The sequence below is a fragment of the Monodon monoceros genome, unplaced genomic scaffold (genome assembly GCF_005190385.1).
Source record: "Monodon monoceros isolate NGI ecotype Baffin Bay Population unplaced genomic scaffold, NGI_Narwhal_1 Super_Scaffold_14, whole genome shotgun sequence".
NCBI lineage: Eukaryota > Metazoa > Chordata > Mammalia > Artiodactyla > Monodontidae > Monodon > Monodon monoceros.
This window is the reverse complement of record NW_021703770.1, coordinates 62,632,436-62,646,272: the sequence shown is the minus strand read 5'-3', so window position 1 is coordinate 62,646,272 and position 13,837 is coordinate 62,632,436. Positions and strand designations below refer to the sequence as shown.

The 13,837-nt window shown below is 34.6% G+C and overlaps 1 protein-coding gene across 1 annotated transcript in view; it reads left to right on the top strand.

Annotated features, from left to right (window-relative positions):
* CUNH8orf34 (chromosome unknown C8orf34 homolog) overlaps positions 1 to 13,837 on the top strand; it is a 332,018-nt gene that overhangs the window by 250,119 nt on the left and 68,062 nt on the right. The window contains 2 exon segments of the mRNA XM_029222885.1: positions 2,417 to 2,502; positions 8,182 to 8,258. Of these exon segments, the coding sequence (XP_029078718.1) occupies positions 2,417 to 2,502; positions 8,182 to 8,258 (163 nt within the window).

Sequence of the window (13,837 nt, the reverse complement as noted above, 5' to 3'; positions counted from 1 at the left end):
TCTGACAGAGCAATTGAGTTATCTGTCCTTGGGTTAGGGAAGGTGAAATGGAAGGGAAGCTCTCCAGGTTTGAGATGGAGGGACTTTGAAATTAGCAGGTAGATACACATGAACACAAAGATCATTCACGATAGTAGTGACACTTGAGTTGAAGAAGAAAATATTGAACCTGATCAAAGTCTTCACAGGCAGAAAGAGAACAGGTTAATATTTATAATCCTGTGTTAGCTGAGGTTGAGGGCTTAGACAGCCTCCTTTGGAGAGGAGGTACTATAATATTCTTAGAGGGAAAAGGGATGTCATATTCTTAGATGAGAAACGGGCTTCAGTTATGACAAGGAAGAGCAAAAAACATTTTGTTTAGCGGCTGAGAATATAGAAGAGTGTTTAATATGGAAGGGGAGTTTTAGGAAGCAAAGTGAAAATGTTTGAGAGTATGAGTATAACTCTTGAGGTGTAAAAAAAAAAAAAAAAGATTTAACTTTTATTAAGACCGTATTTCCCAGACTTGCCCACACAACTCTTGTTTATATAGTACCTATTAACCTCTTACAAAAGCAGTGCTATGTGGATTACAGCTTGGGAAACATTGGCAGAGTGCTCAAGGATAGCAGGGCTGAGAAGCATTCCTCAGTGGAGTTGGTGCCAAGTCACGGTGAATTCAACTCCTCACGTATCTGGAGGGCACTGTTCGGACAAAGATGAGCCAGCTTCAGGGCCACCCAATTTGTTGGTTGTTTTCATGGCCATTTGTCTTTTCAACTCAGCAAAATTGAGAACTCTGAAATCAAGGGCAGTAGCAATTTCTTCACATCTCCACAACATTTGGGTTATTATTGAGCATATTGATAAATACCAAGTAAGTATTTCTTTTTATTGAAGCTTGCTATGAGCAAAAAAAAAAATTACAGCTTACTTTTGATTTCTCGTTTCATTCTGCCTTTGTCGGAGATTTATTTTCTGTTTAGGTTTTTAACCTAATGTTAAATACCCAAATGTGTTGGAGCTCATTGTTAATTTTTAATGATAATTTTTACTTACATGTTTCACTATCTCGTGTACCTACATACTTTCTTTCTTTGATAATTTTGATGAAAAAAGAATGTTTCCCAATTATTAGAAGTAAACAAAATAAAAAGAAATAGTTGGGCAGATTTAGGAAGTATGTAGCTAAATCAGTCTCTTAAAAGTGACGCTGTTTTTCTGGAGTAAAAATTTAAAACTTAACTAAAAGTGTAAGATTTTTGACCCAAGAGTTTTATATGACTATCAGCAAGCTACTCTTGAGAATTATTTAATTAGGTTGTATAATACAGTAAATATGGTTTGTGTGTAGAAGGTAATATGTAAGTATAAATGTATAATATATACAGAAATGGACAATATCTAATATTGTAGGAATAAAAATATAATGCACAATATTTATAATTATACAAAAGGTAAAGAGAGAGTCACACGTATATGTTATTGGATTCCGCTGTAGCGATATAAAATAGTTGAAAATTTTGACTGTTGAGCCTGGTACAGTTATGAATTGTATTTGAGTTTGTATTTTTGAAAATATTAATGGCATATGTCATGTTTTTATTAATACTCCCATGAGAGCACTCACCTCATGGGAGTTAAATGCAAGAAAAAAGTAAGGGCACTGGTAGAAATTTCCAGTCTCTGAATTATTTGATATACAGTCCTCCAACATTAGCAGAGCTTATTCTGCTGCTCTTAGGTCAGAGTTCCAACATTTATTGATGAGTTCTACCTCCTTTGATACAGTGGTTTCACAGTATAATGTAAACCCAGACTAGTCTCACTCTAGAGGTAAGGATATAGAAGCTCAGAAATCTATTGTCCTAAAAGTTGCCATGTAATCTGCCTCTCCTGAAGAAGACCCAGTGTCTATGAGAACCCTGGGCAGCCACACGTATCGAGAATCTTCACACCCCCTTGTTGAGACGAATCTTGACCTGCAGGCCTTTAAGCGCAGGTTTGGTTGATTTGGAGAATTGTATTTGATAAACCTCTGTGCAGCCATGGGAACCCTGTCATGCCCCTCAACCCAGAAGTCAGGCAAGCACACTGTGTTGGATGCTTGCTTTTCTTCCAATCACTTCCTCATTGTAGTTTCCGTGAAAACATCTGTCTATAAACCTTCCTCAGTGAGGCTAAGAAGAAAAGTAGATTCTATCTAGACTAATCTTCCCATGTATACGGGAGAAAAGAAGAAGGACTTTTCCTTAAAGGTTAGAAAAGCAAAAACACTGTATTACAAAGGTTTCGGTAAGACTGTATTTCTACTTGGAAGAAGCATGTCTGATTTTAGAGTTTAGAAGTTCATAGGCATGTTCTCAGTAGTATGTAGTTCACATTTCACAATTCAACCTTATTAGAGTTTCAATGACCACTGTTAATCGTTTAGGCTTCAAGGAGACAACCTGGTGGAAAGGACAGAAGAGACCTCGCAAATACTTCATTCTCCAGATGAAATAATCCCAGATTTTTTGGGTAAGTTTTAAATCCAACAACAGATATTGTAATTTTAGCGGCACTTAAAGATTTTTTACAAAAGAAAACTAAACCAAGCATCTTCCCCTGTGCCAAATCACCGTAGCTGCCAATCATACATCCACCACTTCTGCAGGCTGTGTGTCAGGAGGTTAAGGGCAAAGGAGAAAATGAAGCAAGAAGTGTGGGTCCTGAGGAGCAGCCTCTTGATGCCTGTGCCTGTTTAAGGTACAAACACGTCAACTCTACGTTGGCTACCCCCAAAGTTTGTCACCAATTCCAACTTGGTTTTGGAACTTACATTGCCTACTCACATTCGCACATCATGGATCCCTTCAGTCTTCGGGGCAGAAATGTCAATATCAAACTTGATTTTCCTTCCTCTCTCTCAGCCCTATGTTAAATTGGTCTCAAATCATGTCACTGTCACCAAGCCAGTCTCATCTTCATTTTCCCTGAGACTGCCTAGTCTATGCCCTTGTCCTCTTTCTCTAGCCAATGTAAGAGCTCTGTAAATAGATTCTCCTTGTACTATCTCACCCGTTTTGGTTCATTATCTTTATAAAAATAAAGCTGCTATTTCTTCCCCATTTTCTACAGGACAGAATTCAAACTCCTTGGCGTAGCATATTAAGTTCATGCCAGGGCACTTCAAAATGTTTGCAGAATAAATAAATAAGTACATGTAATGCCACTACAGTGACATCTAAGGTATATCACTGCTTCATCATTCAGTGTTCTAGCAGGGAGCAGTCGGTACATCCAATTGGAATAATTAGAAGAGAAACCATAGGAAAACATTTTCCTTACATCTGGATAGAGAAGGACATCTTAAACAAGATGCAAACGTTCCTAAACATTAAAAAATATTCAACTATAGAGTGTTGAGAATTCTTGTTCATCAAAAGATGCCAGAAAAAAGTGAGTTGACAAGCTACAAAATAGGAAACTATATTTAATATATTTGTCACTGATCAAAGATTAATATTCAGAATACATAAAGTACATCTATAATTTAATAAAGAAAGGATCAGCAAACCAATAGAAAAATAAGCAACAGATATGAATAGACATTTCATGGAAGAGGAAACACAAATGGCCAATGAGCATATGAAAAATGTTTAGTAATCAAGGAAAAGCAAGTTAAGGCTACAGAGAGATGCTCTTTTACAACATTTTATTTGACATTAATTAAGAAATCTGGCAAAATCAAGTGCTGGTGAAGATAGAGACAAAAACTCATACTCTACAGGTGGGGCATAAACAATTTTGGAAATAGTCTTCCATTATCCTAAAATCTGAGTAAAGCTCAGAATCTCCACTTCTGGATAAATATGTTAGAGAAGCAAGTCTCGTGAACCATGAAATGTACGCAAATTTGTTAGTATGCTGGTGGACAGTAAGATGGATAGATTATAAAATTGTTACACTGTAGGAAGCTGAATGCATTTCAGCTGCACACATAGGATGGATGAAATCAGTGATGTGCTGGTAAATGTGAACAACTGTTTCTTTGAAAAAGAAGGCCCTGGTTTGTAGAGATTGATGGCTTCCATAATCTAAATATAACATAATATAAATGCTGATTTCAAGCAACTGATCTGAAATGGCAGTTGGGTCTTCCAATCTGGTATGAGTAGGTTGCAGCTCACAACTGAATGAGTCTTAGAAGCATAATATTTGTAAAAAAAAGTTGTAAAAATATGTATCTCAATAAAATAAAATGTCTTTATAAAAAAAAAGCATAATGTTGATTGAACAAAAGCAAGTCATAGAATGTCATTTTTTTAAAGCTCAAAACTAGCAAATCTAAATAGTATATTCTTTAGGAAAACATACATTAAGTGATACAATTATATTGAAAAAAGGGAATGAAAGACTCGAAATGGTGGTTATTCTCAGGGGGTAGGGGAAGCAAGGAGATGGGATTAGGAAGGAGCTCACAGGTATATGAAGGTTATTGGAAATGTTTTAATTCTTAAGTTAGGTGGTGGGTTTGGGGTGTTTATTTTATCATTGTGCTTTGTAACTTAAATGTACTATTTTTTTATTATACATGTATATTTTATATGTACTTTTTATATATCAAATATTAAGAACATTATAAATAAAAGTTAAAAAATGAAGTGTTGTGGGAACATAAACCAATGCCAGTGTAGCACAATACTAAACAAAGGTAATAGTTTCAATATACTCAAATCTCTCATAGTACTGATGAGATGGAACACTCTCAGGACAAACCTTTAACCCTGCCAGTGAAAGGTGAGCAGTGTGTCATTAGCAATTTAGGGGCCCCAGGCTGGCCATTTGTTGACACTCCATTAGCTTTTGGAGTCATCCTGGCTTCGCCTCACTGGTACTCTTGCATGTGTACCGTTACTTAAGCCATTTTTCTCCAACTCATAGTAAGTTCTTTCTCATTCCCTCTGCCTGTTCGGATCCTATGTGTTAAGATGATGTCAAGTCTCCCTGAAGTCCAGCCCACAGGAGTGTTTTCTTTTTTTCAATCCCTAATTGCTTTTTGTTGAATAAGATCTGGTTCTTTTTTTTTTTTTTTTTTTTTAATGTTCGGTGGCACCGCATGGCATGTGGGATCTTAATTCCCCGACCGGAGATAGAACCCACTCCCCCTGTATTGGAAGGCAGAGTCTTAACCACTGGACCACTGGGGAAGTCCCCAACCCCTAATTGTTTTTGAATTACTCCTTGTGTGTTTATTCTTCTTGCCTCGGTTGGATTATATGCTTCTTGAGGGTTTCTTGTGTCCTCCACCATGCTCAATATAAAACTAGATACAAAAAATAAATAAAATTTAAAAAAAAGAGTAGATACAAAACAGGTATTAACTACTGGCCCATTATATATATACTTCTTAATTCTATCAAAACCACTCCAATCCACCGATCTACAGATAACATATCCTTCAACAATCATGGTTACCTACTAACTGAGTATTGTTAGGATTTAAATTTTTAGAAAATTAAACAAGGCATCAGTAATGTGTTGATTATACTTACTTGCATTCGCTGGGAGAAAAGGTATTCATTAAGTTTAAGCTCCTTTCTTGAACTTCTTATATCCTGCATTCTTCACATTCAGATATTAGAGACCTAATCAACGCATTCCAAAATACGCTTTCTGATTCAGTACATTCTTTTCTACTGAAGTTAGTCAAATCACTAGATCCAAAAAGTGCTAATGTGATTTTTATGTTAAATATGCATCCACATTGAGCTTGGCTTAATAAACATAAATATTTCTATGAACAGGTATAATTTTGTGCTTAACAAAAACCTGTTATGACACAAACAGCAAAAGTACAAATAATGACAGGAAGACATTAAGTGAAGTTAAACAGCGACAAACCCTACAGGTCTCCAGGTTCTTAACAGCACACCCAATCAACCACAGAGGCTAAGGTTTTAGTCCAAGTGCTGCCAGAAACTTAGATTTTGACAAAAGTACTTTATCTTCCGATGCTTCAGTTTCTTCTCTCAAATGAGGAGATAAACTCTCCAGCATTTGACAAATTTAGAGACTCATTTTCCCCTCCATGTTATTAAAGAAAGCTCAAAGAATTCATTGCTTGCATTTTGAAAATCATTTATACTTAGAAGAAATTGCTCTGGAATAGACAGGACAAAATAGTTTATGCATATGCACCCACCAGCACACTTTTAAGTGTTCTGTACTCAGAACACTTAAAAAAATGCAGTGTACCCCTCCCAGCCTTAAACACTAAGGTTTTATTTCATGATGTTTATTGTCCCTACTAACTTGTTAGATTAATATTCTGTCACTAGATTTGGGCTATTTAAGGGCCCTTTCAACTTAACTTTTAATACAGTCAGATATGTAAATTCACAAATATTCTGGTGCACTTCACAGTTGTCCCTTTTCACACTGTAGATCTCACTGGATATGGCACCAATAACCAGGAAGACTCCAACCGAAACAAGAACAGAAGAAAATGTAAAACCATATAAAGTTACCAATACCTTCCCTTTATAAATGTTAATTTTTATTAAAAAAATCAATACTGTAAAGGTGTTCAAATAAATTCCAAGAGAGAAAGAGTCATAGAAAATTTTCTTGCTCAACTTGTTTTGAAAGCACCTAGCTGAGAGCCTGGCATATAGTTTTTTTGAATAAATGAATATACAAATATACAAATAAATGGATGAATGAATTGATTAATGTGCATATGCATAAAAAACAAATGCAATGACAATATCTCTTTAAAACCATTAACTGCTCACCGAGAGGAAGTTGAGAACTCACTTATTATATAGTATTTCTAACTATAAAAAACCAAGCAAATACACAAGAGAGTGCGTTTTCTTCTGTAAATGAAATAATTTGCTTTATAATGTAGAATAGAACATTTTAATATTACTTATTGTCAATATTCTACACAAATAAAAATTTCAACACACAAATAAGATAGAAAAAATACCAAGTGAATGCTGAAATTACAGGAATATTTGCTCACAGTTCTGCAGAATATAATTCAGTCCTTGAATTATGCTAACTTATACATTCTAATGTAAAGACTCTATCTAGTGTCACATTTACAATGGGGTTTTAATAGATAGGGGTTCAAGTTTCCTTCATTAATAGATTAATATTTTTAACTTGATATAATTCTCGTTTATCCCGATTTTATTTTTCTTTTTGAATATAAAATTCTAAATATCCGAGATAGAGAGAGCTCCATGATTCAAAAGCTCTGCTTATGGATTTGTGCTAAGCTTTCCATTGTCCCTCTGGTCTTGAGTGGCCATTAAGGGCTTGGAGGATTTAATGCTCTGATTTTCTTCCCAGAGCACACATTTTATGCAACAGGAAAAAAATCTGTCTCCATATGTATGTGAATCTGAAGAAAGTCTTCTTTAGGGAGGCATATGGCTCTTTAAAATTAATAAATATAAGAAATCAATTCTTAAAGTTTTCAGTGGTTTAGAATACCTTCCTCTTAACTGATGTTTTTATTTGAATGGAAGGTATTAAAATACAGACTGTTTCTAGATGCTCCATGTATCTGTCTTTATTGAAGAATTCTTTATAGCCTATAGAAATCTTTGTTATAATTAATTTAATTCAGCAGACATATGGAAAGTGTTACCATCATTTTATTCACATATTTGAAAGTTGCTACCCACCCACTCACCAATCTAGTCAAGTGAATAATTACAACTTTTTGCTTGATACATTAAAATGGAAAGCCTACCACCATTTAATAATATGTACTTTTCTCCAAACTTTTCAGAATTTTTCATCCCATTTAAAAGAGATAACACAAATTGATACCTAAATAGTGTAGCAAAAAAAAAAGTTGATGGATAAAACAAATACAAAATTACAAGACAGAAAAAGGACATTAACGTTCCAACAATTAGCTAACTAATATGCCAAAAGGAGTGTTGCTCTAAGATGACTGCAGCTCTTTCACATTTCTAACTTCACTGTGCCCTTTTAAATTAGAAATACGAAACATTTTTCATACATCGTCTTTAAGCTAAATAAATAGCATCCTACACCCTATTTTAAATCACAAACACTATGATTTTTCAACAACTGGTTCAGTCACTTTAATATCCTTCTCATAATAGGTTTGTATATCAGAGAGTTAGTAAACAATATGTGACTCTATTTTATTCATTCTTTTTGTGAAAATAGATTCTTTAGCTGGAACTGAAGAAGCACTGATGGAAGAGGGTGAAGAATTTGAGAAAGCGTCTAGATTAACAGGACCTGTAAGTATATTCATTTACTTATTTTTATCTCTAAAACTAATGTATATCACGAATAGGAACATCTAAAGGGAATAGGAAACAATATTATTCAAACTAAAGAGTATTTTAAAACATGCATCCAGTATATTCCACAGAGTCATGCAGTTCCTTGTATGAGTAGGTGGCCAGCTTGATTACAGGTACCCAGCAAAACTGGACTGAGCTCTTTCAGCAATTGAGGAATAAGATTTGAAGGAGATGGGAAAATCTAATTTCTGGTATTATTAACTTTTTGCTTGTGCACATGAACATTCTAAAAGATTATGAGCTGCCATCTTAAACCTCACTAAGTGTATATACAGCTTGATAGAAAAATAACTGTTTTGCATATCCTGAAAGTTTACATATAACTTAAGCATGGTATTATTAGTTGTGAAGTCCTTGTGATATTTTGCTTAAACAATATCTCTTCCATAGAGTATGTTGGGAGGAAACCATTAGGTTTAAGATTTTCAATGCAATTTAATGTTAAAAGGATAAACACAGAAAAAACTGAAATCTACATTTAAATTCTAAATATAAAGTTTGTAAAAGATTCTGAGTTGCTCTAAAAATGGCTATGCAATCTTGCATTATCCTAGACTTAATATTTAGACTGGGTTAATATGCTACAATATTCTCTGCATTCGTTTGTTAGGGCTGCTGTAACAAAGCACCACAGACTGCGTGGCTTAGACAGCAGAAATGTATTGTCTCACTGTTCTGGAGGCAAGTGTCAGCAGGGTTGGTTTCTTCTGAGGCCTTTCTCCTTGGCTTACAGACAGCGCCTTCTCTCTGTGTCTCTGTCTTCGCATGCTCTTCCCTCTGTAAAACGTCTGTGTCCTAATCTCCTCTCCTTATAAATACACCAGTCGTTTTGTATTGGGACCCATCCCAATGATCTCATTTAACTTAGTTACCTCCTTAAAAATCCTATTTCCTGTTAGTACACGTTCTGAAGTACTAAAGGTTAGAACTTCGGCATGAATTTTGGAGGAACACAATTCAGTCCATAACATTCTCTGATGAGATTACATTATTTGGAGCATTATTTGGATCACAGGATTTGGTTGAGGGTACCACATTTTTCAATGGATTTCATAATAAAATTAATTTTACAATTACTGATGAAATTAATGTATCTTTGTTCATATGTCTGCTTCTCATTGAAGCTTCCAGGCCTTATTTAAAATTTCTAATTTCTCTATTTTTCTATATAGCACTTCTCAGCTTCTACTGTACAATATGATTTACCTATTTATTGTCTGTCTCCTCCCACATAATATAAGGTCTATGAGGACAAGCAATTTTTGTGCATTTTTTTCGCTTCTGTATTCCTAGAAGAGTGCCTATATATAGTAGGCACTATATACCTATTATACAACAGAATAGTTATATGTTGAATAAGAGAAATTATTTAGCAGTAATTTCTTACCATGAGATGAAAAATATCTTATTTTCACTTATTATAAAATAGTAGAAACTTAGAAATAGGAAGAAGCATGGTGGTCATCTAGTTCAGGATTTCCTCTCCCTTACCTCAGTATTCTGGCCTCTTATGCCACTTTCACCCAATGCAAGAACATCCATTTTATAGATAAGGAAATGGAAAGTCAGAGAAGTTTAGTAACTGGACCAAGATCCCAAAGCTAAAAAAAGCAGTGAGGTCAGACTCTACTCAATGCTCTGTGACGAACTAAATGGAAAGGAAATCTAAAAAGAGAGGGGTTATATGTATACAAATAGTTGATTCACTTTGCTGTACAGCAGAAACTAATATAACATTGTAAAGCAGCTATACTCCAATTAAAATTAATTTTTTTTCAAAAAAGCAGTGAGGTCACGGACTTCCCTGGTGGCGCAGTGGTTGAGAGTCTGCCTGCCGATGCAGGGGACACGGGTTCGTGCCCCGGTCCGGGAGGATCCCACGTGCCGCGGAGCGGCTGGGCCCGTGAGCCATGGCCGCTGAGCCTGTGCGCCTGGAGCCTGTGCTCCGCAACGGGAGAGGCCACAACAGTGAGAGGCCCGCATACCGCAAAAAAAAAAATTTTTTTTAATTAAATAAATAAATAAAACAGTGAGGTCAGGAGTTGAGCACTAGTCTCCCTTCTACTGCACATTCTTGACAGTTCTAGTGCCTTCCTGTTTCTTTTATAAACAGATTATTCCTATTTGTTAGACATTTTCTTATATTTCTCACAATCACGTGTAACCATTGGTCTTAGTTCTACTCCTGAGGTAATAGTCCTTCTTCCACTGAACCGACCTCCAGATAGTAGAAGCTGTTAGTATGTCCCATCTGACACTTTTTCTCAGCCAAAACACAATCTGTTCTTTCAACCAATTCTGACATTGTGTAGTTTTCAAAGATTTCATTTTCCTCTGGATGCTTTCTCTGAACAGATTCTTGCTTGCCAAGTCCCCTGTAAAGTGTGGGTTATGCCACAACCAAACGCAGGGTTTCAAATAATGTTCCCACATCATAGAGTGTAATTGAATATGCATTGATACAAATATTATATTCGGATTGTAATCCGGGTCTTTGTTCACTTTTTTTGAGGAACTTTCTGACATTTATAAACTTCAGTATGTCTTCATAATCTCATGATGATACAAGCATGTCATCCTTCAGTTTGGGATAATCTGTCATTCATCACTTTTTGCAAAGATTTTTTTCATCATCTGTGAATTCCACCAAAGCCTTATTCATATCTCAAAAGATACCATTAAATTCTTTTTCTAATAATGTTCTAAAATCAAGATTTATCCTGTCCATAGTATTTAGCTTACTTAATAATACCTAGTAACCCAAAGAGAAAATAGTTTTTTTGGTCAAACTCCTGAGTGATTTCAAACTGACCTTTGGAAAGTTTTGCTTTCTTTTCACAGTGCTCACATAGTGTTTTTCTAATGCAGAAATTTGTCCTAAGCCAATTTAACTTTTCATTTATCACATTCATTAGATTTTGAATTCTTAAAAATTCTGTAATTCCATTTAAAGTCAAATGTAAATTTAAACATTTAATTTAGGGGTAAGTATGTGGAATATAAACAATAAATGGATAAATAAATTAATATCAGGACCTTGACCATAGTTTCTAGATGGTAGCTGCTTTTATTATGAAGAAAGCATGGATTTAAAAAATTATGTCAGATTGATGATATTTTAGATGGAAATTCCCTAAATAATATTTCTTACAATTGTATTTTTGGTAAATCAAGAAGAAAATTGTGGCTTTATCTAAATATTAATGGAGAATTGGAGCAAAGCAGAACTTTTTTTTTCCTTTATTACCATAAGAAGTACAAAATACTTCAAAGCAAATTTTGAGTCATTTCCTGCAAAAATATAAACATGCCACAAATGTTGAAAACCATTCAGAGTAGTTTCAACACATGCTGTCTCTATTTGCTAACTTTCCATGTTGGGTATTGGATATTAATAAGTGGGTAACAGACTCTTGGAAACGTTTTTTCCCCAGTGGCTTAAGCGGTGTTTAAAATATTTTGTGAATATTTGAGTGAGGTAAAAGCAATATTTAGATTTACATTTTTATCCTCCCCCAAATAAGCAAATCATTCTTTTGGAATTTCCCTCTCTCCCTCCTCCTTTTCTGTTCTGGAATGTCTCAACGTATCTACACCTTGTGAAGATTAAAGCTGGATTTATCAGATAAATCTATTCATTAAAAATGAAACAACAAAAAGGAAGTCTTAGGAAGAAAATACAGAGCACCAGATATTGATTGTGACCTTTCAGTTCATAAATAGAGAACATAAACTTTTTTAGATCAATGATCCATAAAGACTTACTATCAATGATTTTTAAACTTTCACAGTTCCTCTAGTTTCTTAATCTTGGAAATTCTATTTTGTTTTGAAAGTATTAAACAAGTATGTGAGCATAATGGGAAGATGAAAAGATAATTAGGGAAGATACTTAGCATTCAGTATCTTACTGTTTTTCTTCTTCCTTTGTTAAGTCTCATTTATTTTATTCATTGGTCAATACTGACCAGCCCATCATAAGCTAACTCCTATAAGACTTTATGTAACTGGTCATCATTTCTTAGTTAAAGCAGAAGGAAAATTAAAAGAAGGGCTCTTGTAGGCAAAGATTTCCTAAAGTTCCTAGGAGTTACTAAAAGTTATATTTTTAGTACATCTTCCTTCTGAAGAGTCTTATGTGTTTGAGAAGATGGGTAAAACTAACTAGAATGATGGCAGTAGTAATGGTAATGGTATCACATATGTGTATAGCACTTTTTAATTGTTAAGCATTTTCACATACTCGACATCAGTCGTCTCTGAATTTTGCAAGTCCTGTGACTTATCACTTAGATTTGACAACCCTTCTGTGATATATTCATATTTCCCAGTGTGCCCAAACTCTCACAGAACTTGTCAGGGTCCATACAATTATTAAGGCACTGGAGCCACTATTAAACAGCAGATGTAATGTAGAAAGAATGAAGTTAGGCCACTATCAGTAGCCAATATTAAAGATAGGATTATTTGTTAGATTAAGTTGATAGTGAAAAAGTGAAGTCTGAGGGACTAAATCATGAGACAGGTAAATTTTTATGAGAGCAAGTGATCATTAAATCTGGAGCATAAAAGGCTTCTAATCTTGCTTGTGTCCTTGACAATAGGAGTATGAGAAACCAGAGCAACATGACGAGAAGGGGATCTTAAAATTCAGAGGGTACTCAGAAGGAAAGGAAACAGGAAAATAATACATGTCTCAGAAAAGATTCCTTCGGCAAACTTGATGCAAAAGTTAGACTCAGGTGATTACAGAATCATCTTAGTAAAGTAGACGTCTACTTAGCTGGATTAGGGGTAAACTTTGATTACTTTTAAGCTTGACTTGGCAATATTAATTGTGCTTTCTGAATTAGTAAATAAACAAACCATGTTTTAAATTGATGTTCTAGGGACAAGTGATAGTTTTTTTTTTTTTTTCCCCACTCTTCAGTGATTCTTTCTATTTCTACTCACAAGTTAGCAAGGTGTGGACCTAATTGTCTGGAGTTGGAATTTCCCACACATGCTGCATTTTCTCAAGATCCCATGGATATAAACTTAAAAAAGAGTAAATTTGGGTTAGATATAATATTCTTTTGATAACAACTGTAATTGGAAGACATGAAGATAAAGAAACACTTATGTGCATAATTCCAGTAATATACAACTGATGTAGAAATTCAGAAAAGAGTTTTGATAAGAGAGGCATTGTTTATAAGTGAATTTCTTTTTATTGGGTCGAATTAGGTAAATTGATTTTGCTAATTTAAAAATTTTATTCAGCCAATGAAATAGGTCAGCAAAGAGTTCCACCTGTGTTTCTATTCCCTGTCGGATTGTTAATTAGTACAGTGGAATCCTCTAATAACAAATCCGGGGTGCTCTTGGGAATTGTGTTAGAAGAAGAATTCCACTACACTCAATGATCACTTATTGCTGAGACTAAAGGAAAATTTTGAAATCTGCTGAAATCATATGACTTTTACAATATGTAGGTTGCACAAATGCCTTTTACAATAGGTAGGTTGCACAAA